At 45.6% G+C, this 27462-nt stretch overlaps 2 protein-coding genes, 1 long non-coding RNA gene and 2 other non-coding genes across 5 annotated transcripts; 4 read left to right on the top strand and 1 right to left on the bottom strand.

The window, feature by feature from the left end:
* LOC121076198 (olfactory receptor 11L1) lies at positions 1-939 on the top strand. The gene has a single exon (XM_040570329.1). It carries the CDS (start codon positions 1-3, stop codon positions 937-939), a length of 939 nt encoding a protein of 312 aa, XP_040426263.1.
* A 13380-nt stretch (positions 940-14319) lies between these two features.
* Positions 14320-15258, top strand: LOC121076197 (olfactory receptor 5V1-like). The gene has a single exon (XM_040570328.1). It carries the CDS (start codon positions 14320-14322, stop codon positions 15256-15258), a length of 939 nt encoding a protein of 312 aa, XP_040426262.1.
* Positions 15259-18067: 2809 nt separating this feature from the next.
* Positions 18068-18139, top strand: TRNAM-CAU. The gene has a single exon. It is a non-coding gene; the product is annotated as a tRNA-Met (tRNA).
* Positions 18140-18573: 434 nt separating this feature from the next.
* On the top strand, positions 18574-18645 carry TRNAG-UCC. The gene has a single exon. It is a non-coding gene; the product is annotated as a tRNA-Gly (tRNA).
* Positions 18646-25411: 6766 nt separating this feature from the next.
* On the bottom strand, positions 25412-26359 carry LOC121076123. Its single transcript, XR_005823339.1, has 2 exons — positions 26264-26359; positions 25412-25897 (listed from the first exon to the last, which is right to left on the bottom strand). It is a non-coding gene; the product is annotated as an uncharacterized LOC121076123 (long non-coding RNA).
* Positions 26360-27462: the final 1103 nt, after the last annotated feature.

Raw genomic sequence — 27462 nt, 5'->3', positions numbered from 1 at the left:
ATGGTAAATGACACAGCAGTACTGGAATTCAGGCTACTGGGTTTCAGAGGCAACCCACAGTACCAGATCCTGCTATTCATAGTGTTTTTGGTTATTTATATTCTCACCATTTTAGGAAACTTCATTATTATTTCAGTGGTGACACTGGAGCCACGACTTCATTTACCCATGTACAAATTTCTCAAGAACCTCTCTTTCCTAGAGGTCTGTTACATCAGCACAATTGTACCCAAGATGCTGGCCAATCTACTGGCAGAGAGGAAGAGCATCTCTTTCTCAGGGTGCATGGCACAGCTTTTCTACTTCATTACCCTGGGAGCCACTGAGTGCTATCTCTTGGCAGCAATGGCATATGACCGATACCTTGCAGTCTGTGAACCCCTGCACTATATTGTGGCTATGACTGCTGAGTCTTATACTCGTCTGGCTGTGGGCTCCTGGATCACTGGTATCTTCACTGGTTTTCTCCCCTGTCTGATGGTCTCCAGATTGCATTTCTGCAGTTGCAACCTCATTGATCATTTCTTCTGTGATATCTCTCCACTGTTGAAGCTGTCATGCTCAGACACCACTGTAACAGAAGCTGTCATCTTCATCCTCTCTCTCCTGGTTCTTTCCAGCTGCTTTCTGTTGATTCTTGTCTCATACCTACTTATAATCCTCAGTATCCTAAAGATCCCCTCTACTTCTGGAAAAAGAATGACTTTCTCCACCTGTAGCTCACACCTCATGGTTGTCACTATATACTATGGTACAATGATTTCCATGTATGTCCGTCCCACCTACCGCCTATCCTCAGAGCTCAGCAAGGCTGTATCTGTGCTCTACACAGTGGTGACACCCCTTCTGAATCCAGTCATCTATGGCTTGAGAAACAAAGGATTCAAAGAGGCATTGCAAAAAATAGTCATCAGACACCATCGTCTTCATGCTTTGTAAGCTGGGGAGACTTCAACTCTGACTCTTGTTATCCAGGTTCTTTGTTATATTCTGATTGCAGTGCAGGTTATCTTAATAACATATTACAGTAACAGTTGTTTCTGTTTTTATAAAAAATAATTCAAGCCAGTTATTACTGTTAACCAAAATAATTCCTGGCATATTTCTCATGCTTCACTTTCCTCTTTTTCTTTTTCCTTTTTCCCTCTCTATTTACCCAGCATTTCATTTACTTTTTATTAATTTTATAATTACTATCTGAATTGCATTTTATATTCTTGTTACTGCACAGGCACAAATACATAAGTTTCATATGTGCTAATAAAGGTTAAAATTTGTTTATTATTTATGTGTTTCATTGCCTATAGATGTTAGCTCGTTTTTCTCTTGACCATTTTTGGTGTGTCTATTGATTCAGAATAAATGCCACTGCAGTTTTTCTGCGTTTCATGTGTGGTGTGTGAAACAAATATATTGACATAAATAGAAACAGTGTAATTGCCTGTCATGAGGAAAAGGTATCTGAAAAGTACATTTTCTTTTGTTCCTTTACAATAATTTAATGCTATGAGTAGTTAATATGGTTTAACTGAAGGATACTATTCCTTTCTTTTCTCCTTAAAGGAATATTTCAGGTGTTGAGACATCAAATTATACTCTTATATTAGTAGGTGTGGACTACTTAAGGCATCTGCAGGAGATTATGAGTCATGTCACGGAAGCCATAGGAGAAGCCATCTTTCTACAGTAGCTGCTTTATTCCATTGAATGATCTATGGACCCTAAAATTCTTGGACCCGTATGTTTATGCGTCTGATATGTCCCCTGAAACTCTACTTACAGAAATGAAAGCTTACGTATCTACCCTGCATGTGGACACCTGTGTGAGGACTCACAAGTTTAGAAGTCATAGAATAATAGAAGTCCTTAGTACCTAGAGATAGGGACTGCAAAGAGTCAGAACAGCCTAAAAGATACAGCTGCCATGGTTCTGGTAAAGACACTACAGCAAGCACTCCATTGAGTTCTTGCTATTGTCTGCATCTGAAGCAATCAAATTGTCTGTACCCTGGCCTTCTCTACTTGCCCTGGCTGGAGCCCTATGTGCTTAGGTGCCAAGGACAGAATTGCACAAGAGTCTTGACAGCAAGACTACCACCATAGCCACAAGATATTCAATGCAAACAGCAGTGAGAATAACCTTGCCTGACTTCAACTACCTGAAGATATGAGCATTACCCTAATCAAGTCAGGATAAATCACAGTTAATTGGGGATAGCAACTCAGGTGCATAAAAAGAAACCATTAGTAATATCTTTGTGACTTATTAGATGCTTCAGAATAGATCTTTTGGTTAGCAGACTCAACACTGGATCAGTCAGAGACTACCCCTTTTTGGAGTTACAGGTGGAGGCCATTCAGGGCACTGTAGGGCATTCACAATGACAATAAATGCCTGTTTTTAGGCAGCTAATTTTCTTCCCAGGTATACACTTCAGATAAGATGAATGGCACTCTATAAAGACTGATGATACTGAGTAGGATTTCAATTTAGTTCCTGTCTAAGATGCCTTAAGATGATCAGGATATCCATCTGGGGCTGGTAGACAGAGAACAGGATAAAAAAGGAGCCTGCATTTTTCTGAAGGTTGCTTTAATGGAGGTTTTCACAAAAAGCTCTCAAAGATATGCATGCAAGTAGATGCCTTCATTCTCTAATTTGAAACTATGGAATTAATTTTCTTTGCATTCCTTTCTGTTTGTCAGCCACCTATCTGCAACACCTGAATGATTAACTACTCTGGTCTGACACAGAAATTAACAAATCGTAGGTTCATAGGATAATTCAGATAGGCAGAGACCTTGGGCAGTCTCTAGTCCAACCTTTTGTCCAAAGTAGTCAGCTATGAAGTCAGACCAGGTTGTTCTGGGCTGTTTCTTATCAAGTGTTGACATGCTCAAGGGCAGAGAGTGCACAGTCTGTTCCAGTGCATGTTCAAGAGATCCCTTCCCAACTACATCATTCTGTGATTTTCCATACAATTTTCTTTTGCACAGTGACTCAGAATCATAGTACAACTACAAAAAAATGCAAATAAAGTAGATATTAGAGCAGTCGTTTCATTATTTTCAGACAGATTTGGCTAGAGTTCAGGAAGAAAAAGAGGGTTTAGGATCTTTGGAAGAAGGGGTGGGCCACTCAGGCGGATGACAAAGATGTCGTGAGGCTGTGCAGGGACAAAATTAGAAGGGACAAAGCCAAACTGGAGTTCAATCTGGTTATTGCTGTTAAAGACAATAAAAAATGTGTTTATAAAGACATAAAAAAGAAAAGGAGGACTAAGGAGAATTTCTATCCTTTATCGGATGTGGGGGAAAACACAGTGACAAGAGATGAGGCTGATGTACTTGATGACTTCTTTGTCTCAGTATCACACTGAGATATTCATAATGTTTTAATCAAATAATAAGTATACTTCTGTCAAATTTTCCTTTTATAAAATAATATATTCATTTGTTTTTTGTCTACTTACCAATATTTTTTCCAACCACAATATATGTAAATTGTTTATTTTAATTCTTGAACAAACATTGACAAAGACTGTTATCATTAACTCCCATCTCTAATCATCTTTCTGCTCATCTTAATGTACCCACATCTATCTGTCTGTGCACTTTGTCATCATTTGTCAATCTGTAGCTATGTGACCAGTGTTTGCCGTGTTGGTACATTTTCCAGTCATGTGAAAATAATTGAAAAGTCATCTTCAAAACACTATAAAATCCTATACATTTTCTAAATTATATAAGTTCTGGCAACTACAAAGATCAATCATCCTGATTGCATGTCCAGTAAATTTCACAAGAAAAGCAGCAGAGGACATTGAAGCTCACACAGGAGTTGCAATGCAGTTTTACTTCTGCTGTGGGAAGGGTTGGTGAGAAGGAAGATGTTACAAGAGCCACTAATGAAAAAAAGTAACCAGAGACTGTCCACAAGATGTTTGACCACAAAGACTGAAAGATGATGAGTTTTTTAAGTGAATTAATTTAACTTTGTTAGTCTTAAATATGAGAAACAAGAGAAGCCTTGTTACATTATTTGTTCATTGAAAATTGCAAAGTCTAGCAAAACTCTTCCTCAAAGATGATTTCTCCTATTAGATACCTTCTGACTACTTGCAGAGTCAGAAGTAAGAGTAAGCTTATAGAGTCCTTACTCTACCAAGACCTTGTGAGAAAAATACTGTGTGAAGGTCAAACACAGGAGTAAAGTTTCCTGAAGTTTTAATGGGGCCTTCTGAGGCTATTAGAAATAGAGCTGTTGCAGGAGATCCAAATGGCCCTCCAGGGAGGAGCTGATTAGAGCAGAAAAACAGAGCATGGTTACAGGTAAAGAAAGGAAGGAAAAAATGCTTTCATGAAGCAGCCCCTGTGAGGTGTCCTGTCAAAGAAAGGAGCAAGGATGCTCAACCTTTGCAGCCCTTGCCTGCCTGAGGTTTCTTTCTGATCAGCATGGAGCATGAAGAGGAGATTGCACTCCCAGGATCCTCAGAGGGGGCAGAGGCAGCACAGTAAGGGTGTCTGAGCAAAGATCTCTTCCTGCTTGCCCTGCTGCTGCAGAAAAAATGTAGCCAAGGGTCTGTGAAAGGGACAGACCTCCCTGTCACAGTATGGCCCAATGATGCTCCTCTTCAACTACAATCACTGTGACTCCTGTCCCGTATCTCCTACACCCACACAGCTGGTATCTGTCTGGCCTACACATCACTGCTATCCCAGCTGTGGGACTACCCTTCTTCCCTCTGCTCCCCAGCCTCAAGCACTGCTGCTCAGTCCTAAAACAGAGCCCTCAGACAGTTTTCCTGATACACCTCTGGCCTAACCTGCAGGCCCCCAGCAGTCCAGCCTCATAGAGATGGTAGCCAGCTTCTCCACATAGAGCTTTGCCTGCCCCAGGCCAATTTCCCACCCCACCAGACACCACTATTTCAGCGGTGCTTTGTAGACTGCCCCTGCAACCCCTAAACTTCCACTTGCCACAGACCATTCCCCTAGCTTTCCAGAAATGGGTGCGTGTTCTTCAGCCATGAAAACATAGTTTCCCCATCAGTGTCCCCATACGTGGAACAGTCCCTCAGAATCTGAGCAGGATGGACAGAGACGGGTGCTGATCCACTACAAGGAAGACATTGATTTGCTGGAATGCATTCAGAGGAGAGCAATGAAGCTGATGAAGAAAACAAGAATTCTGTGGAACAGCTGAGGGCACTGGAGTTGTTTATGTAAGGGTATGCAGAACGAGAGTGTCTGCTTCTTTAAGGGTATTTGGTCAAGGGCCCTTTTTCCAAGGCAACAAGGGAAAACAAAAAAAGGAGGCAATGATGGGAATCAAGTCTGGTCAGTCACCCTGATTTATGAGAGCACATGACAATGTAGGAATGTTTATTCCAGAATGGTTATCTGATAGAGAACTTCTAAGGTGGAAGACAATCGTAAGACAAAGACCCCTCAGTCACTAATTGGTGAGCTAAGAAGCTACAGGTGCCATTTCCAGGAAGGATGAACCTTGCAATTGATAAGATTGTGAACCAAGGATACCCAAACTGAGAGAGTGCTGAAACTGCAGATGTCTACAAACCTTGGGGGGGGGAGGGGAGGGGGAGTTCAGGGAAAAGGGGGATCAGGAGAACAAAAGGTAGGATAGGTAAAAACAAATGGGTATAAAAAAGCTGGTTGTATGTAAAATGGGGTCTGTCAGCATGCTTGTCTGGCCAAGCACTGCACCTGATCACCACAGTCTATCTTCTTATATCTTCCTCTCATTAAATCTTTTCTTAGCTATCTCTCTGTATATTTGCACTTTTTCTCCAAAATGTACATGAGCTGTAAGGATTAAGCACCAGCTACTGCCAAGACCTGGATATTGGTGAGTGAACCTGAGTGTCAGATATTGCAGTAACGCTGGGGAAGAGCACCCCAGCCTGTGGTGCTAGCTATTGGAATGAATGCATGGGGTCTCAGAAACAGTCACTGGTGGGACCTGTGTGTGTGAAAGTGGAATTGGTGCCAGGTACTGGAGTGAGCGGGCGTCCTATTCAGGAACTGGAGGTGTCAGAGCTCTCTGGATCTGAAAGGGTCCTACAGACTTTGAGCCCAGAGTGCCAGCTGCTGGGGGTATTGGTGTGAGTGAACCGGCTGCCAGCAACTGGGGTCATCCCAGTGGCCTGTGGTGCTGGCACCCTTGGCCTGTGGTGCCAGCTACTGGAGCAAGTGGGGGTCTCAGTGCCAGCTACTGGAGCAAGTGGAGTTCCTTACTCCAAGCCACTGGGGTGGGAGAAGTGTGTATTCCCAAACCAGGTACTGGGACTGGAATTGGTGTGACTGTAGGCATATATGTGTGTGTGTGTCTGATTTGAAAAGATAAGTGTCAGCTACTGAAGGGGACAGTGTGAGTGAATTTAGTGCCCGCTATTCAAGCCAGTAAGCCAGTGATTGAGAACTTTAGTGTCAGCTTCTGGAATGAGTGGGGGTCCTAGTGTCAGTACTTGAAGGGTCCTCTACAGATCTATGGAGGGTCCCACAGACTCTGTCATCTACAAAGATACAAAGTATATTAAGATAAAAATGGTCTAGAATCTTTAAACTTGATCATATACAACTGTCATTTTAAGGGTATTCATCCAGTTCAATGTACACTAGAGTTAGTCACCAGTTTTTCTTCATAACTCCTGGAGATATATACACCATCACAAAAGCCAAAGCCTAATGCATCTCGTTTACAACGAGAATATTTATTTGGTAAGGAAAACCGGATATTTGAACTGTCCATTTTTGGCAACTGAACCTCAGTTGACTTGCTCAAATAGTGTTATATGATACAATATTAGGATGAAGCTAATCTAACATGTTCTTTTCTCAGTTACTTTTCTTTACATTGTACTTGAGATCTGCTCCAAGTAGCAATGCTTCGAGTGCATACTCAAATTCATAGCTTGTAATGTATCACCCCATGCTTATTGTTTAGATAGAAAAATAAGTGGAATAAAGGTATAGGGCTTTGATATATAATTTTGGAATACTAAACCAAGATGGGAAAGACAGGGTGTGGTCCTACCCTTGTTAATCAAGATATCCCTGGAATTATGACACCAGTAAAATACATTTGAGTTTTATTCGGGAACATGCCAGAAGGGACCCATGAAGAGATTTAGCATTCATGCACTGATAAAATAAGGGGTGCAAGCAGCAGTAAAACAAGGAACAACAGAAAACATACATATATTGACTCTACTACCAGCTATTAGGAGTAAGACTATAATCAACAATAGATATCTGAGACAGATTAAATGAGCTGTGCCTCAGATGTACCCCCTTTTCTCCACTTGCAGTAATTGGAAAGATACCTCATGCATAAGAAAATTAACTCCATATCAATTGAAGACCTGCTTATTAACTCAGCAGCCCAGTGAAGGTATGTGCAGTAAGGGAAGGAGATGCACTCATGTCAGCTGAAAATGTGTACTTCATCTTCATTCAGCCTTTGATACAGTCCCTCACTACATCCTTGTATCTGAATTAGAGACACATGGATTAGATGGATGTGGATAAGGAATAGTCTGGATGGCCATTTCCAAAGAGTTGCAGTCAACAGTTCAATGTTCCCAGGCCCATTGTTCAATTGCGAATCTCCAACAACTGTTCTGTACTTTGGCCAGATGAACAAGATATGCGTGTTAATCAATTCACATTCCTGCATGTTAATTAAATCACATTCCTGCATGTTAATTGAATCACATTCCTGCTCAAACACAGTCTCAGCAATCCTCTGCTGATTTACAGTCACTGGGTATTTCAATGTCAACAAGCCTGGCAATATTCTACAAGAAGAGCAATCAAGTTCTTATCACAGCGCCTGGCTGTGTTGTCTCCACTCCACTCCACACTCCATGCTGTTCCTCTTAGAGTCACACAAGTTCCCCCAGTGTGATCAATATCTGAGGTTGGAGGCCTAGAGAACTTCTGCGTAGAGCAGCTACACTTCACTCTGGAAGCTTCTTCAATGTTGTACTTTTTCTTTAAAATGTGAATATACATTTAATTTCTAAGTCACCTCAGGCAATTATTCCACAGGGGGAGAAGGGAGAGGAAGACATTTTCTGCTTCAGGCATAAGCCACCACATTCACAAAGGTATAGCATAGCACTGCCTAGCTCCTTGGCTCTCCATATCCTCTGAGTCCATCTTTAGCTGCAGTGTCCTGTTTCCAGAGTCTGTTGTCTACCCAGAAGCCTTCAAAAGCAAGTATTTCAATAGCTTCCCAAGTGTGCATGGCTCCCTCCAGCTGAGGGCATGATAGACTGTTGTGTGCCTGAGAAGAGACTGCAGAAACATAGACTTTGCTAGTAGGCCAAGGAAGGCAGGAGTGAATCATTTTCCAGGGCAGATGTGAAGGCCACATTGTTTGATATTGCCTCCCATTACCTTTTCCAGGTAATTCCTAGAATAAAAAATCCAGTGACCGATAGCCCTTCATCCTCTAATCTTAATCCTGTTTTTGGATAGCCAGTTTTTCAAGCTATCCTACTGGATAGTATTTGGTGCATGCATGGTATTTGGTGTTGCACTTCTTTCCTCAAGTCTGCAAATGTGTTGCATGGCCAAGAATCAGCTAAGCTTTCTCCTGAACAAGGACTTGAATGCTCATATTTAGGGGCTGATACTTTCCCAGCTGATCAGCCCAGGCATTACAATACAGAAGACAGAGGTAAAGACTGTAGCTTTCCAAGCCTTTGAGGGAAAACATATAGCTGGAGGTTTATATAAAGGAAACTGATCTGGAGACAGACACTTCTGTTTATAGCCCAGAAAGGCAACCTACACAGTGATGGCGTTCATCAGTGCTGGTCATTTTTGATTCAGAGCACAGAAGCAGGCAATTCCAAAATACAGGGACAGAAGTCTGGCTTGACTTGAGACAGGGAACAAAATAAAGGATGTTGATTCCATAGGTCTTAGATAGCACAAAAGTGTGTGTGTTTTTTTTTTTTTAATTTTTTTTTTTTTTAATTACTTAAGTGACTTTTTTAGGTGTGCTAAATTATCCAAGAAGATCTTCATAGGTTAACACACATGCCTTTATGTGTGTGTACATCTAAGTGTCAGACTATGGGAGACAATGACTGCTGGAGACCCAGCTGCCAAAGAGACTGTAGAGTTTGGGGGTTTCTAGGGGTGGGAACTTTGTGTGTGCCTGCATGATTGAAGTAGACTCAGGGGGAGATAGTGTTGTATAAGAGAGATTTTAAACACACTAAAGGAAAAAAAATCATCTGCCATTTCCTTTTTATGTCTATCCACCTACATACATGAATATTCATCTACCCATCTACCTAGAAGTTATTCAGAATTCAATGAATTAATATTTAAGAATTTGATTTCAGATTTAGGAATAAAGAAATTTTCTGTTTAGTTAAGAAGTTTTAATTACAACACATTCTTTTAAAATAGAGATTAATGAAAGCTTTGTGAAACAAGTTAAAATTGACAATAAAGAGAAAAGATATCTGGAGAATCTTCTTGATTTATTTGTCATGTAGTAGTAGTAATATCACAGGTTCTCCACAAAACCAGGAAATTTTGGAGGAAAGCATGGCTGAATAGGTGCTCATTGCCATGTCTTTTTTTTTTTTTTTTCTTTTTTTTCTATCCAGGGTTCCAATAATGCAAACTTTTATTCTGATACATGTGATGTTATAATCCATCCTTGCATCATGCTTAATAGGAAGCAGAGACTACTGAAAAACACCACTTGTCCTGAAAGTCATTCCACCACAAACATGTTATCTCAGTTGCATACATTGTGGTAAACCCATGGATGAGTGTCTGACCACAGCTGCAAAGGTGCTAAAAGGGGATAAAAATCAATAATTATTTTCTAGGGCACTCTAAGCAAAATATACACAATTACAGAAAGTCAAGCACAGGATAGAAGTCTTTTTATAAAAAGCAAAAAGAGAATTTTTAGGGAAAAAAAAAAAAGAAAAAAAAAGGAAGCTATGTCACCTCTTTTCTACTGCTGAGGTATAGTATTTCTTTCAGATGGGATGCATCTGTTCCTACTTAGATGTCCAGATTATGGGCACCAATACCTAAGCAATTTCTCTAGTTCTTCCAAATATGAAGTAAAAATGAATTACCGGGACATGATTCATTTCACTCTCAGCTAAACACCTGACATAAAGATGAGCAATCACTGTGTATGATTACACATTTCTATATGAACTGTATATGGACATTAAGATACGGGGGCATTGAGTAGCTGTCTCACCTGTTTGTGTTGTAGGCACCAAAGATTATGAGAGTTCACCATTTATACAAGAGATCATCAATAAAAGGACCCACAATGTGAAGTTAGTTTCAGATTATTTGGGAGGGATGCTTGTAATTTTAATTATCACTGCTTTTAATTGACTTCTTTTTTTCAACCAAAACATCCAACATATGATGATTTCTCTTGGTCTCAGAATTACTTACTAGGCAGTTTGTGTTACCAGTATCAGTAAATTAATTTTTCTGGTATCATACAGATACCACAGCAGTCTTCAAAACAGAATGTCTAATGAAAGGCATTATAATATGCAACACTGGGAATATAAAAAACTAACTAATAGCCTATTGTTATTATTTTTCCTGTCTTGAAAAAAACTCCTTAGCTACTGGCCTGAAATATTAACAGTTTCATACACAAGAGATAATCTTCCCAGAGGAAGTCAGGAAATATTTAAGCTTCCCAAAGTAAGGCTAAGAATTCAGAGTCGGGCATATGAAAAAAGAGGAGCTATAAAAGAAGCGTATAACAGACTCTTCCACAGTACATAACCAGGAGCCAGGAGAAGCATTTATTTTCCTGCGGTAAACTGTATTGCATGTTTTTAAGTACAATGTTAGACTTAAATACACAGAGATTGAGAGGGAGGATGAAGACTAGATAAGTAGATCAGAGACAAGAGAGAGCACTTCAAGATTTTTTTACGTTGTCTTTTTAGAAACATTAACTTATAATTTCTGTCTAACAGTTCTATTAATACAAGAAGTAGTAAAGAGGAAGGAACTGTATCAATTTAATGTATACCCTTTAGTTCAATCTCCACAGTTATGTGTGTCTCTGTCAATCTGTCTACTCAGTTTTAATTTGTTCATGATTTTAATATTAGAGGTAGGTCAGTTCACTGTTATTTTTCTCTTTTCTATGGATTTAGGAATATACATGTATGGACATAATTTTATTATTATTCCATTATGGTATTTTGTACTAACCTACTCATCCTATGCATTTTAATATACTTTCCAGGGAGAGGATACAAGAATTTGAAACAGGTAAAGAAATCCTAAGAAAATAATTTATTCCTTTGGTGTGTGCATAAATCCCAAAAGAAATAATTCAGTAAAGGTGCATTTTTTTTTCCCAGTACCATGAGACAGTGGCAGGACAAAACAGTACATAATCATGTCCCTGCATGTGTATGTAAAAAAAAAAAAAATTAAAAAAAATCTAGTGTAAGCCTGCTATGGCTCTGTACACTTAGCAAAGTTATTTTCAGTTTAACTCTGCAGAAGTTTTGAATGAGGATGCACACCATGCTTGTGATTCAAAGCAGCTCAGCATTCCACTACTGCTATTGCCATCAGTGAAAAATGAGTAAAAAAACCAGCAGTTTATATTCATTCTTAAGAGGTTTTTATTTGTTTATGGATAGTTTCTTTAGATTTTTATATTCTTTAGATTTAATGGACTGGTTTTGTTTGCCTTTTGTATGAAATAACAAAGTCAATCTATTAAAAATATAATTAAAGAAAAAAAAATCCGAAACTTTTGCTAAAATTTAAAGGTAGATATGGAATCAATTTCATCTGACTTCAATTTTCCATTTGTTATCTGTTCATGTTCAGCATTTAGACTCTTTGTATAGCCAAAGAAATCAGCCTGCCCATTCCAGGAGTGACTCAGAATGTATGTCTGAGACAGGTAGAATGAATTTACTATTAAAGGTGCTAGTGTCCACTGTCTTACCTACTTTCTGCTACAACTAAGCTGCAGGATTCTTTTAAAATTCACAAAGAAAAAGATAAATTGTCATGGTACTATGATTTTTGTTAAAGTCTTATATAGATGTGGGGATAATATAAATGTAAAAGTAACAATATTACATCCGATATAACCCAAGTGAATAACACTACAAAATTTCTCCTAATGGGTTTCAAACGACAGTCTGCATGTGTTGACTAGTATTATCAATGTTGCAGAAGACTGAAAGGGTATAGACCTTTGATATCAAATTGCAAAATCAATTTTACTCTGCTGACCTAACTCTCTCACCGTACCATTCTGTTCGTTTTTTCATGTTAGCTTTCAAAATAGGAATGGTTGAGCAAAATATAGTTTTAATTTGACATTTTCTGGAATGCCTGACAGGTTTTTCAAACAAAAACAAACAAACAAACAAAAAACATTGCTGTGTTGTAGAACATACGTTATATACTGTGAAGCTCTTTGAGGTTTACATATTATCATGATAGCTCTGGGATAAAGCTCACACTTTGATCTAATATCCCTGAGTGCCAAAAGTATGGCTTGATTCTGCCTGAACTCAGGAGTGATCCATCTGTCTCTTTAGAGAGACAAACTAAAGCAAAGGACCGAGGTGGAAGAAGTGGGAACTCAGTCATAGTGTAGTTCTGCTTCTTCAGATGTTGAAGATACAAAATGGATGAGGATACTTGGTTCTAAGAACTTGAGTCTGAACTCTACAAGTTACCAAAGAAAGGTATAAATATGGTCCATCTCAATCATTGGCAAAGATAGCTTTCTAGACTACTTCCTAAGCTGAAACCACCTCTAAAATGTAGTTGCATCATATATAAGTTCAGCTTGTAACATCTCTCTTCAGTTATGTGACTACCAACCATCTCAGATGAGTAAAGATTACATTTTGGATTACTGCTTTTCCTGCTTAATCTTCTCTCATGTATTAGATAGTGTAATAGCAAATTTTGTTTAGAAAAGTGTATTAGTATAGGAAATATTTCTTGGAAGTTCTCTGATAGAAAATACAATTATCTGTTATTTGGTAAACCCTTCTGGTAGAAAGCAAGCATCAGAGTGTGTAACTCTCCAAAATTCCACTTACATATAGCTTGAAGAGGAGACCTTAAATATGTTAGTGTCCAGACCAGTGTTATGTCCAGAACACAGAGCCTGTGGCTTTTGCAGCCACAGTCTTCGGATATCTCAGATTTTGGCCCCGAGTCACACTAGAAACACACAAAATTCCCTCTGTACTCGGCTCTGGTGAGGCCACACCTCGAGTACTGTGTTCAGTTTTGGGCCCCTCACTACAAGAAGGACATGGAGGTGCTTGAGTGAGTCCAGAGAAGGGCAATGAGGCTGGTGAGGGGTCTGGAGAACAAGTCTTACGAGGAGCGGCTGAGGGAGCTGGGGTTGTTTAGCCTGGAGGAGGCTCAGGGGCAACCTTATCGCTCTCTATAGGTACCTTAAAGAAGGCTGTAGCGGGGTGGGGGTTGGTCTATTCTCCCATGTGCCTGGTGATAGAATGAAGGGGAATGGGCTCAAGTTGCACCAGTGGAGGTTTAGGTTGGATATTAGGAAAAACTTCTTTACCGAAAGGGTTGTTAGGCAATGGAATGGGCTGCCCAGGGAAGTGGTTGAGTCACCATCCCTGGAGGTCTTTAAAAGATGTTTAGATGTAGAGCTTAGTGATGTGGTTTAGTGGAGGACTTGTTAGTGTTAGGTCAGAGGTTGGACTAGGTGATCTTGGAGGTCTCTTCCAACCTAGATGATTCTTAATTCTTTGAAAAAGAAGTAAGAACTGAAGCAACCTTGCATAAAGTATCTAGTTCAAAGTTAAGGTCATGAGTTGTGCAGAACAGACTGGTGCAACTGGTATTGCTGCTGTGTTTTGTCATGGGCAAATCTGGGATTTAAACCTGTTTGTCAAGAGGAAAACATACCTTAAAGAAGTGAGTGCATTGTAAGGACGTCCCCTTTCCCAGGTTTAGCTGTTAAGGCCTCCCCCTTGTGTGGAATTTGAAAGGCCATCTGAGCAGGAAACTCCTGTTGGACTCAGTGGGGAGGACAGCTTACATCAAAACCTGTCTGCATACCTCTGTTGGAAATCTCTCTTCTCAGCTAGGACTGAAACTGACTGCACCCCACCCACTGCTGCTAACACTCAAAACTGCACTGGGTTGTCTGTTTGCCTTTCTTTATTACCTGGGTGTCAATTAGTGCAACTTTAATCCTGATTCCACTTGCTGACATGATCATTTATTTCTGCTCTTACAGGCCACATACCGTGAATGGCAAACCAAACAAGTGCAAGTGAGTTTGTTCTATTGGAACTTACAAGTGACCCACGTCTTCAAAGCCTCTTCTTCTTTGTCTTTTCCATTATTTATTTTATTACTCTTTTTGGAAATATGTTGATCATGGTTGTAATAAGTACTGATTCCCACCTTCACTGCCCTATGTACTTCTTCCTTTTTCACTTAGCCTTCATAGACATCTGTTATGCCACCACCACTGTTCCTAAGATGCTGGTGAATTTCCTAGTGAAGCAGAAAAGCATTGGATATGGTGCCTGTATTACACAGATGTCCCTTATCCTTCTTTCAGCTGGTAGTGAAATTTTCATGCTCTCAGCAATGGCATATGACCGATATGTTGCTGTCTGTAACCCACTGCACTACCAAGAGGCGATGAACAAACATTTCTGTAGCCAGCTGGTGGGGAGTGCATGGGCAATGGGATTTTTACATTCCATTATAAACACACTGCCAATGTTAAATGTACAATTCTGCAACTACACAGAAATTAAGCATTTCAGCTGTGAGTTGCCCCCTCTCCTCTCTGCAGCATGCTGTAGAACCTCCCTCAATAAAATTGTTCTTTTGTCTTCTGTGGTGATCTTTGGGTCAAGCTCCTTCCTGCTCACCCTCACCTCCTATATCTATATCATCTCTACTGTCCTGAAGATACAGTCTGCAAAGGGAAGGCAGAAAGCATTCTCCACTTGCAGCTCCCACCTCATCATAGTGGTTTTGCTATACACAACTGCTCTGTTTCAGTACACAAAATCCAGCTCGAGTTCTTCACTCATTCTAGATCAACTGTTTTCCATCCAGTACAGCATTTTAACTCCCATGTTAAATCCCATAATCTACAGCCTGAAAAATAATGATATGAAAACAGCTTTGGGCAGGATGCTAGGGAAAATGAAAATTTCACAATCACTGTAACTACTTCTAAGCTATACATTCCAAATAAATGCACTTTTTAAAATGGAGCTATAAAGAAACAATCTGTCCTATATGTTAAAAGATGGTAAGAGCAGCCTTTACCTCCTACAGCTTCAGACCCAAGACTCCTTCCAGCCCGGCTTCTGGAGCCCAGGCTGGTGCCCTTCGGACGTGGGGTCTCTACTTAGGGCAAGGAACACAGCTGCTGCTTTCCCGTTTGCAAGTGTAACTGGTAGCAAAGCTAACCACTTATCCCAAAGAATATTGACACAGTCACACAGACTTCCACAGGCAATGTTTGCCTCTCAAGTTTGTTCCTCTGTATAATTTGTTTATGGTTTCCCTCTTTTCCTTCTTATTGCATTTGACAAGGTCCTCAATCAGACCATCTCACTGAAAGTAGCATTTCTACATTTCCACAAATCCTTATGAATTAGCATGACCTACGATGTCTGTTCTTGTCATTGATTCTTATCACTGATATCATTTGTTGGCCAGGTTTGTGTCTGTATGTTCTTATTTATTTCTGCTTCCTTTTTTTTATTATCCCTTTTTGAATTGAACAGTCCTACAACTGATACCCTTTTAAGGAGCAGGCACCCCCTTTCCACAGTACCATTACACTGTAGAAATCTGTTGTGTCTGTAGTAGCAGATCACTTGTTTTTTCACTTCATGCTTTTATTCACATATTGCCTTTACTGCATTCCTACTCTGGCTACTGGAGTAGGCCAGTAGCAATCTGGCTACCGCTGTTAAAGATAACAGAAAATGTTTTTATAAATACATTAACACGAAAAGGAGGACTAAGGAGAATCTCCATCCTTTACTGGATGCAGGGGGAAACTTACTGACGAGAGACGAGGAAAAGGCTGAGGTGCTTAATGCCTTCTTTGCCTCAGTCTTTAGTGGCAAGACCAGTTGTTCTCTAGATACCCAGTACCCTGAGCTGGTGGAAGGGGATGTGGAGCAGATTGTGGCACTCATAATTCACGAGGAAATGGCTGGTGGCCTGCTACGGCACCTAGATGTATGCAAGTCAATGGGGCCAGATGGGATCCACCTGAGGGTACTGAAAGAACTAGTGGAAAAGCTGGCCAAGCCACTTTCCATCATTTATCAGCAGTCCTGGCTGTCAGGGGAGGTCCCAGTCAACTGGTAGCTAGCAAATGTGACGCCCATCTACAAGAAGGGCCAGAGGGTAGACCAGGGAAACTATAGGCCTGTTAGTTTGACCTCAGTGCCAGGGAAGCTCATGGAGCAGATTATCTTGAGTGTCATCACACGGCACTTGCAGGGTAACCAGGCGATCAGGCCCAGTCTGCATGGGTTTATAAAAGGCAGGTCCTGCTTGACGAACCTGGTCTCCTTCTATGACAAAGTGACATGCTGGGTGGACGAGGGAAAGACTGTGGATGTGGTCTACCTTGGCTTCAGTAAGGCTTCTGACACCGTTTCCCACAACATTCTCCTCAAGAAACTGGCTGCTCATGGCTTGGACTGGCGTACGCTTTGTTGGGTTAGAAACTGGCTGGGTAGCCAGGCCCAAAGAGTCGTGGTGAATGGAGTTAAATCCAGTTGGAGGCCGGTCACTAGTGGAGTCCCCGAGGGCTCAGTAATAGGGCCAGTTCTCTTTACTATCTTTATCGATGATCTCGATCGAGTGCACCCTCAGTAAGTTTGCAGATGACACCAAGTCAGGTGCGTGTGTCGATCTGCTTGAGCGTAGAAAAGCTCTGCAGGAGGATCTGGATAGGCTGGACCAATGGGCTGAGGTCAAGTGTATGAAGTTCAACAAGGCCAAGTGCCAGGTCCTGCACATGGGGCACAACAACCCCAAGCAGTGCTACAGGCTGGGAGATGAGTGGTTGGAAAGCTGCCTGGCAGAAAAAGACCTGGGAGTATTGGTTGATAGTCAGCTGAATATGAGCCAGCAGTGTGCTCAGGTGGCCAAGAAGGCCAACAGCATCCTGGCTTGTATAAGAAACAGTGTGGCCAGCAGGACTAGGGAAGTGATTGTTCCCCTGTACTTGGCTCTGGCTGTAGTGAGGCCGCACCTTGAGTACTGTGTTCAGTTTTAGGCCCCTCGCTACAAGAAGGACATCGAGGTCCTCAAGTGTGTCCAGAGAAGGGCAACGAAGCTGGTGAGGGGTCTGGAGAATAAGTCTTATGAGGAGCGGCTGAGGGAACTGGGATTGTTCAGCCTGGAGAAGAGAAGGCTCAAGGGTGACCTTATCACACTCTATAGATAACTTAAAGAAAGCTGTAGCGAGGTGGGGGTTGGTCTGTTATCCCACGCGCCTGGTGACCAGACGAGGGGGTCTTGTGTGTCTGGCTGCTGTGTGCCAGGGCATGTAGACAGGCCAGGGAAGCAGCAGGCAGAGGCAGAAACATGCAGGCCTGAGCATGGCCACCTCGTTCCTCGTCCCCCATGACAGGCTCTACCAGGACTCTTCAGGGCTGGGGCTGAGGGCTTTCCGTGTGTGCCTGGCAGGCCCCTGCCCGGTGGCGGGCACAGCCCTGTGTCCGTCAGGGAGCAGCGAGGGCTGGGCTGCGTCACGCAGTCGGAGGAGCCATGCTCCGCAGGGGAGCGCAGCACAGGCAGGGGCAGGGCGCTGTCTGTCAGGGGGCACAGTCCCCATCACGGGGCAGCGTGATTTGCGGGCATGGTGGCGGCCCTGGTGAGCTGTGTGGAGAGCAGGTTGTGGGCAGCCTACAAAGCAGGCAGGCAGGTGCCCCATTGCTGCGGGTTTGGGTCAGGGCGCACCAGGCAGGGCTGGGTGAGGTGGGGGGAGAGGGGCTTGGGGGGGAGCAGAGTGGCGCAGCGGAAGCGTGCTGGGCCCATAACCCAGAGGTCGATGGATCGAAACCATCCTCTGCTACAGCCTTTAGTTGCAGGCTCCTGTCCCAAGCTTTTGTGCCGCTGCGGCCCTTCCTCTCAGGCCAGGCTGCCGTGGAGCAGCAGACATACCACAGCCCTCAACTCTGCCCAGGATACGCTGGGCTGGCGGCTCTGCTAGCTATGCTGACACTGTCACGGTTGCACACTCCCCCTACACATGCAGAGCACGTGCACGGGCAGCCTGCGTCAGAGCCGATGGAGAGCAGCGCCAGCAGCAGCAGCCAGGGAGGCAGCAACGGGCCTTGCAGAAGACGGAGAAGACAGAGGTGCTTCTGGTAGCTGTGCCTCATCCCTGTCTTCCAGAATGAGACAGAATGGCAGGGGCCCCCCGCAGGTTGAAGAAGCGGGTGGCTGGAAGGAGGAGGCCGTTGAGTTGGTGAGCTGCAGGAGCCTCAGGGAGGCACGCAGACAGATGCGTTGGTGGTATAGTGGTGAGCATAGCTGCCTTCCAAGCAGTTGACCCGGGTTCGATTCCCGGCCAACGCACCCCAGCTTTTCTTCAGCCAGGCTGCAGAAGCAGTGTGTCGTGCTCCAAAACCACCCCATTTCTGTCCTGACATCTGAATGCCATGTGCCCTGGGGCATCGAGCCTTCCTTACCTCCCCAGAGCATGGTGCTGCCTGGTTTCTCTCCCAGGGACGAGCACCCCCATGACGAGGGTGCTGCAGAGAAATGCTGAAGCAGTTTGGTGCTGCAGCAGGTGGATGGCTGTCCTTTATGGCTCAAAGGCCTGTCTGGGTGTTCTGAAATAACACCAACTTGAATGAATTTACTCTCTTCTTCATCCTCTGTATTTGGCATCTCTGTGGAGCTGGCTGGTCAAATTTCAGGTTTCTTCAGCTTCAGAGAGACTGCTGGTGTGTACAATGCCCATTGTCAGAGCAGAATGATCTTTCCTCTGAGGTTGGGCTTGAAATACTCTTTTGCACAGTTGTAGCCAGGACTGCACATCTCGGCATCCCTGTGTCCCCAGGCTGCGTGCAGAGCCACTGCCATACTATACTGAGACTCCGGCATGTTTTAGACCTTCTGAATATAACTGGAAGTGGATGCAACAATGTTCCTGGGAAGAAGGAAGGGAGATACACACTCCGCACTCAGGAGATACCACTCTGCCACCTTTGCAGGCATGTTTCTTTGCACTCTGAGCCCCAACCTATTCCCGTCGTTCCCCTTCCAAAAACGTACAGCAAACAGTAGAAGCCATTTGTGCCTGCCAGCGGTACGAGGGCTCAAACCTCACGTCCATCCTGTGATCACAAGGATGGAGACTTGTTTCTCTAAGAGTTCCTGTCTTTCTGTTGCAAACCTGTTTATGGTAGTTCTGTTATGGTAGTTATCTCCAAAGACGGACACTCCACAACACCCATGAACACCTGATTACTGTCTTTGACCACCCTCCCGGCAGCAGTAGAGTTACTGTGTGTGGCATTTAGTGGGTTTAATCTGGTGTGCGCTGCGTTTTGCCGCCACGAGGGGACACCACTGAGAAGAGGCTGCTTCACACTCCTACCCTCCCCAGGTATTTAGACACATGGATAAGATGCCTACTGAGCCTTCTCTTCTGCAGGCTAAGCAGTCCCTGCTCTCGCAGCCTCCCATTTCATCATTCACGACAGAATCACAGCGCAGTTGAGCTTGGCAGGGTCTCTGCAGGACATCTTGTCTGTCTCTTGCCTGGGGACATGCTCGCTGCCCTGAGGGAAGGCAGGTTCTCCCTCCTCTCTTTCCAGCAGAATCAGGTAAGCTTTCCTTGCAATGCTTTCCTTGAGGTGTGAGGAGCTAATGGAGGCAGGTAGAGAACAGACCACCACGAGTCTCCAGCTATGCTTCACAAGGTCTTTAATGAGAAGGTAGAAATGCAGTGGCACAGTACAGAGGCCAAGAAGAGCGTTTGCAGGGTTCAGGGAGGCAGAGAGAATGGCCCATCCATCTCAGGGATGTCTGCCCCAAATGGGATGATCCCCGCGCTTCAGCAGTTGAAGCGGCAGAGTGGGGAAGGCAGACACAGCCCTGACCCTCCCAGACCAAGGGAGCCCCCAGAAGAGATGGGAACCCCCCCAGTGCTGAGGGAGCTGCCAACAGCAGCTGACAGAGAGGATCCCACGGCGGTGCTCTGAGGGAAAGAGGTGAGGATGGGGCCCGGCAGGGTCACCACGACCGGGGAGGCCTGGATGGCAACCGTCGAGTCAGCGCACCGGGCGACACACGGCTCACTGCAGCTGCTTGCAAGCGGGGTTGGGCCAGAGGCACCACAGGGGGATGGGACACAGGGTCTGAAGCAAGACATCTCTCGTCGAGGGAGGCAAAGCTGAAACACAGAGTAGCAGGGAGGGAACACAGACCCCAAGATCAGCCTTTGTCATCTCCAAAGCAGAAATCGCTGCAGTGGAGATTGGACAGGATGCACGGGGCTATTTGGTAAGAGTCCATCTGTTTTCAGGTGCTAATTCTTGCAGAGAGACACCCCTGCAGCTGACCCCCATCAATCTCCCTCTGCTTGAGAGGTCCCCACAGTCCCCAGCTCTCCAAATCCACCCCTTCCAAAGGGAAAGAGGTCACAGGCCTAAAACATCTGTATTGCAGTGCCAATCTGAGGCAGCCCAAGTTCCAAACTGAGTGGCCAGCATGACAGCAATGGGGCCCTCAGGGAGAGCTGGAGTGAACGCAGGCTTACCTCGTTCCTCAAGGAAAGGGAGAGAGAAGAGAAGTGGATGCAGAGCCTGCAGGAGCATGGTCTTTTATGCTGCATCCCAGAGCCCCATGGGAACAGAAACATTCCTTACTCATGAAGCATCAAAACACCTCATAGTTGCTTCCTTCAGAGGCCTTGTTGGTGGTTAAGAGCTTGCTTCTTTCATCTGACAGCTTTTGTTCCTGCCTCATACCACCCGACGTTGAACTGATGTATCTGTGTCCCAGGCTCCTAAGGCCAATTACGACAGAGGTCTTAGGCTACCTGTGCGGGATTGTGTGATTCCATCACACAAACATCCTTTGGATTATCATTGACTTTGTGGTGAGCATGGGCACCAGTCATGGTGACAGTCAGTCAGTGAGGACATGAGAAGTCACCGCACAAGGGCATTCAGTGCTGAGATTGGAGCTAATTCTGCGAGACATTTCTCCCTGTGGTTCGTCACAGACATGCAGGAGACCGTGGAGTAAGGTCAGGTAGAAGATCAAGACAGCACATGTGGAGGAGCCATGGCGCATGTTTCCAAGATGTTTCAGCAAGGATGGAGTGTTGTGAAGTAGAGGAATTCTCCTGAAGGCAGAGGAGAGGACAACAAGGTCATTGCTGACACTCGTCATGCTCTGACAGAGCCCAAAGACAAAGTTCAATGAAAGTTCTGAAGCAGTGAGACCTTCCTCTGGGCCTTCACAGAAATGCAGCAGGTCAAGGCATAGGAACGTGATCCAAGAGATGCCCGCGTCCTTCCCTGAAGCTGACCCACTGTCCAATTGACGTGGTTTGCTCAACACATTTGTCCCACTGGCCAGAGGTCTGGCTGGCCTGCTTTTGAGGCGAGGCTTTCGGCACGGAGTCAAAACCTGACTTCTCTTTGTTCTGGGCCAGGGATGGAGCAGCCCCTTCCATGAGTTTCGAAGTCCAAAGTGTCTTGGGATCTGCCTCCCAGCACACGTGACAGTCATCCTGATGTGGAAGAGCTGGGAAAATCCCTGAACTGCAGGCAAACATGAGTCACCCAGCTGCGGACAGCAGTGGACATGGTTTTTCGGCCTCAGGCGTGCCAGGAATAGCAGAGCTCCTAGTCTCACTCCTCCTAAAGTGCTGCCTTCCTCACCAAGGGAGTTTCCAAGGGGCTTTGTACCTTTCCTGAAACACCAGGTGCTTTTACGCATTCTTGTGCTACTGCCTCCCAAGGCATTGCCTTTGTGTGGCTGGTCTGGGTCCCATGTGATGTAGTGCACCCAAGATTTTTGGGGGTCTGAAGGACCCTCTGGAGATCGTTTGGGCTGAGGTTCTGTTCTGAGCTGGCCAAATATCCCATTTAGCTCCGGGGGTTCTGGGCCTTGTCTCGTTGCCTTGTGAACACTGGAACCCTCTGAGGTCGCCGGCTCTTGGCAGCTCTTCCAGGGCTCCACCATGCCCAATGTGACTTGTTTTTTCCAAAGGACAGCTGGCGATTTCTTTTGGCGGCTTGTGAGCGTTGCTTCTCTCTTTGCCCATGGTGATGTGACAGGGAGGGATCAGGATGTGGGAGGGAGGGATAGGAAAATCACCCAACTGGGGCTTAAGGCAGCTCACTTCAAGCACTTGCATATAGGCAAGGAAGTGCCTACAAGGCAGCATTATGAAGAAATCCCACATATCCTTTCCGGAAAGGATGGGGTGCTTCTTTTAAGGACCTGTATACTGATGCACGCAGGATGGGGAATAAACAAGATGAGATAGAGATGTGTGTGTGTAAGGTGTCTGGCTGTGAAGGAGTTAACTTTCCCCACAGCAGCCCATATAGTGTTGCGCTCTGCACTTGTAGCTAGAACAGCACTGATATGGCACCAGTGTTTTGTGTATTGCTGAGCAGTGCTTACGTGCCATCAGAACTCTCTCCAATCCACCCTAAGGCCAGTAGGCAGGGGGTAGGCAAGAGCTGGGGAGGCGACCTTGGCAGAGCAGCTGATCTGAAGCGACCAAAGGGATATTCCGTACCATATGATGTCACACTCAGCAGGAAAAGCTGGGCAAGAGAAAGGAGAAGGCGGTGCTCTCATTAGGAAAACGTCTGTCCACCCATGCGACCACTATGCATTTTGAGACCCCACTTCCCAAGATGTGGCCGAACGTAACTTCCCGATGGGAAGTAGTGTATAATTGGTTTCTCTCTCTTTGCTTCCGCACGGCATTTGCTTGTTTTGTCTTTTGGGGTATGTTCTTGGTTGTTGTTGTGTTTTGTTTTGTTTTTTTAAGCAGTGTGATCAAAGCGATGCCCACATTCTTCACTAAAGGTGACCCACAATCAAATTTACATGTGTTGCTCAGCAACTTCATCCCATTGGCCAGAGGTCTGGCTGGCCTGCTTTTGAGGACAGGCTCATGGCATGAGGGCAAATCAGCCTCTCAGCGCACCTGGCAGTCATCCTGACGTGGAAGAGCTGGGAAAATCCCTGAACTGCAGGCAAACATGAGTAACCTAGCTGCGGACAGCAGGTGGACTTGGTGTCCTGGCCTCAGTCACTCCAGGAATGGGAGAGCTCCTACCCCGTTCTGCCCAAAGTGCTTCTTTCTTCACCAAAGGCATTTCCAAGGGTCTTCGTACCATTCCTGAAACAATGGGTGCTTTTGCACGTTTTTGAGCTCCTGACTTCCAAGGTATGACCTTTGTGCAACTGGTCCATGGCCCATATGACTTGTGAGACTTAGACTTGAAAGGACCTTTGGATGTGAGCCACTCCAACCCCTCCAACCGCCTCCCCAGAGCATGGTGCTGCCTGGTTTCTCTCCCAGGGACGAGCACCCCCATGACGAGGGTGCTGCAGAGAAATGCTGAAGCAGTTTGGTGCTGCAGCAGGTGGATGGCTGTCCTTTATGGCTCAAAGTCTCATAGGCCTGTCTGGGTGTTCTGAAGTCACACCAACTTGACTGAATTTGCTCTCTTCATCCTCCTCTGTATTTGGCATCTCTGTGGAGCTGGCTGGTCAAAGGTGGGGTTGCTTCAAAGATTATTCTGGTGTATACAACACCAGTGTTCAGAGCACAGCATTCTTTCCTCTGAGGTTGGGTTTGAAATACTCTTTTGCACAGTTGTAGCCAGGACTGCACATCTCGGCATCCCTGTGTCCCCAGGCTGCGTGCAGAGCCACTGCCATACTATACTGAGACTCCGACATTTTGTAGACCTTCTGAATATAACTGGAAGTGGATGCAACAATGTTCCTGGGAAGAAGGAAGGGAGATACACACTCCGCACTCAGGAGATACCACTCTGCCACCTTTGCAGGCATGTTTCTTTGCACTCTGAGCCCCAACCTATTCCCGTCGTTCCCCTTCCAAAAACGTACAGCAAACAGTAGAAGCCATTTGTGCCTGCCAGCAGTACGAGGGCTCCAACCTCACGTCCATCCTGTGATCACCAGGATGGAGACTCATTTCTCTAAGAGTTCCTGTCTTTCCGTTGCACACCTGTTTATGGTAGTTGCTGTGGAATGAGGTCAGGGACGTCCATATAGCTGTGGCAGTGCACCAAGCGTGGGGAATGACTCGCAGGCATGGGAGAGGGCAGGTTTTGCCTGCTGTTTTTCCAGTGGAAAGAGTTAGGATGTCAGGAGAGAGGGCACCTGAGTGCCATCAGAGGAAGAAGGTATTCGACGTTGTGCAACCCATAGGAGGGTGTGTTGTGTCATCCTGGCAGCTCTTCCTTTTGTTGAACCTCGTGCTATGCTCCATCACTTGCTCACAGCAGGGACAGAGCATGTGTCCAGAGGGTCCCATGGTGTAATGGTGAGCACTCTGGATCCAGCGATCTGAGTTCAAATCTCAGTGGGACCTCTGCAGCTTTTGGCACCCAGACTCCTTTCCTCACCGTGCTTTCATCTTACGAGCCCAGTGCCTTCCTATGAGCTCTGTTGCTTTCTTTCACTTCAGTCTTCCTGCTTGCCTCTCCTCCTCCTCCGTATTACCCTCCTGCCCCGTGCCCCACCCTCCCCACACCGCCCCGCCCGTGCCTCTTGCTTACTGAGCCCTGGCACCCACTGGAGTAGAAGACATTGTTCAGATCCATGGCCAGTGGCATGTTGGTTATCTCCAAAGACGGACACTCCACAACATCCATGAACACCTGATTACTGTCTTTGACCACCCTCACTACAGCAGTAGAGTTACTGTGTGTGGCATTTAGTGGGTTTAATCTGGTGTGCGCTGCGTTTTGCCGCCACGAGGGGACACCACTGAGAAGAGGCTGCTTCACTCTCCTACCCTGCCCAGGTATTTAGACACATGGATAAGATGCCCGCTGAGCCTTCTCTTCTGCAGGCTAAGCAGTCCCTGCTCTCGCAGCCTCCCCTTCCATCATTCATGACAGAATCACAGCGTGGTTGAGCTTGGCAGGGTCTCTGCAGGACATCTTGTCTGTCTCTTGCCTGGGGACATGCTCGCTGCCCTGAGGGAAGGCAGGTTCTCCCTCCTCTCTTTCCAGCAGAATCAGGTAAGCTTTCCTTGCAATGCTTTCCTTGAGGTGTGAGGAGCTAATGGAGGCAGGTAGAGAACAGACCACCACGAGTCTCCAGCTATGCTGCACAAGGTCTTTAATGAGAAGGTAGAAATGCAGTGGCACAGTACAGAGACCAAGAAGAACGTTTGCAGGGTTCAGGGAGGCAGAGAGAATGGCCCACCCATCTCAGGGATGTCTGCCCCAAATGGGATGATCCCCGCGCTTCAGCAGTTGAAGCGGCAGAGTGGGGAAGGCAGACACAGCCCTGACCCTCCCAGACCAAGGGAGCCCCCAGAAGAGATGGGAACCCCCCCAGTGCTGAGGGAGCTGCCAACAGCAGCTGACAGAGAGGATCCCACGGCGGTGCTCTGAGGGAAAGAGGTGAGGATGGGGCCCGGCAGGGTCACCACGACCGGGGAGGCCTGGATGGCAACCGTCGAGTCAGCGCACCGGGCGACACACGGCTCACTGCAGCTGCTTGCAAGTGGGGTTGGGCCAGAGGCACCGCAGGGGGATGGGACACAGGGTCTGAAGCAAGACATCTCTCGTCGAGGGAGGCAAAGCTGAAACACAGAGTAGCAGGGAGGGAACACAGACCCCAAGATCAGCCTTTGTCATCTCCAAAACAGAAATTGCTGCAGTGGAGATTGGACAGGATGCACGGGGCTATTTGGTAAGAGTCCATCTGTTTTCAGGTGCTAATTCTTGCAGAGAGACACCCCTGCAGCTGACCCCCATCAATCTCCCTCTGCTTGAGAGGTCCCCACAGTCCCCAGCTCTCCAAATCCACCCCTTCCAAAGGGAAAGAGGTCACAGGCCTAAAACATCTGTATTGCAGTGCCAATCTGAGGCAGCCCAAGTTCCAAACTGAGTGGCCAGCATGACAGCAATGGGGCCCTCAGGGAGAGCTGGAGTGAACGCAGGCTTACCTCGTTCCTCAAGGAAAGGGAGAGAGAAGAGAAGTGGATGCAGAGCCTGCAGGAGCATGGTCTTTTATGCTGCATCCCAGAGCCCCATGGGAACAGAAACATTCCTTACTCATGAAGCATCAAAACACCTCATAGTTGCTTCCTTCAGAGGCCTTGTTGGTGGTTAAGAGCTTGCTTCTTTCATCTGACAGCTTTTGTTCCTGCCTCATACCACCCGACATTGAACTGATGTATCTGTGTCCCAGGCTCCTAAGGCCAATTACGACAGAGGTCTTAGGCTACCTGTGCGGGATTGTGTGATTCCATCACACAAACATCCTTTGGATTATCATTGACTTTGTGGTGAGCATGGGCACCAGTCATGGTGACAGTCAGTCAGTGAGGACATGAGAAGTCACCGCACAAGGGCATTCAGTGCTGAGATTGGAGCTAATTCTGCGAGACATTTCTCCCTGTGGTTCGTCACAGACATGCAGGAGACCGTGGAGTAAGGTCAGGTAGAAGATCAAGACAGCACATGTGGAGGAGCCATGGCGCATGTTTCCAAGATGTTTCAGCAAGGATGGAGTGTTGTGAAGTAGAGGAAGTCTCCTGAAGGCAGAGGAGAGGACAACAAGGTCATTGCTGACACTCGTCATGCTCTGACAGAGCCCAAAGACAAAGTTCAATGAAAGTTCTGAAGCAGTGAGACCTTCCTCTGGGCCTTCACAGAAATGCAGCAGGTCAAGGCATAGGAACGTGATCCAAGAGATGCCCGCGTCCTTCCCTGAAGCTGACCCACTGTCCAATTGACGTGGTTTGCTCAACACATTTGTCCCACTGGCCAGAGGTCTGGCTGGCCTGCTTTTGAGGCGAGGCTTTCGGCACGGAGTCAAAACCTGACTTCTCTTTGTTCTGGGCCAGGGATGGAGCAGCCCCTTCCATGAGTTTCGAAGTCCAAAGTGTCTTGGGATCTGCCTCCCAGCACACGTGACAGTCATCCTGATGTGGAAGAGCTGGGAAAATCCCTGAACTGCAGGCAAACATGAGTCACCCAGCTGCGGACAGCAGTGGACATGGTTTTTCGGCCTCAGGCGTGCCAGGAATAGCAGAGCTCCTAGTCTCACTCCTCCTAAAGTGCTGCCTTCCTCACCAAGGGAGTTTCCAAGGGGCTTTGTACCTTTCCTGAAACACCAGGTGCTTTTACGCATTCTTGTGCT

The sequence above is a fragment of the Cygnus olor genome, chromosome 11 (genome assembly GCF_009769625.2).
Source record: "Cygnus olor isolate bCygOlo1 chromosome 11, bCygOlo1.pri.v2, whole genome shotgun sequence".
In the NCBI taxonomy this organism is placed as follows: Eukaryota; Metazoa; Chordata; class Aves; order Anseriformes; family Anatidae; genus Cygnus; species Cygnus olor.
The sequence above is the reverse complement of the archived record's forward strand: the minus strand, read 5'-3'. Positions and strand labels throughout refer to the sequence as shown.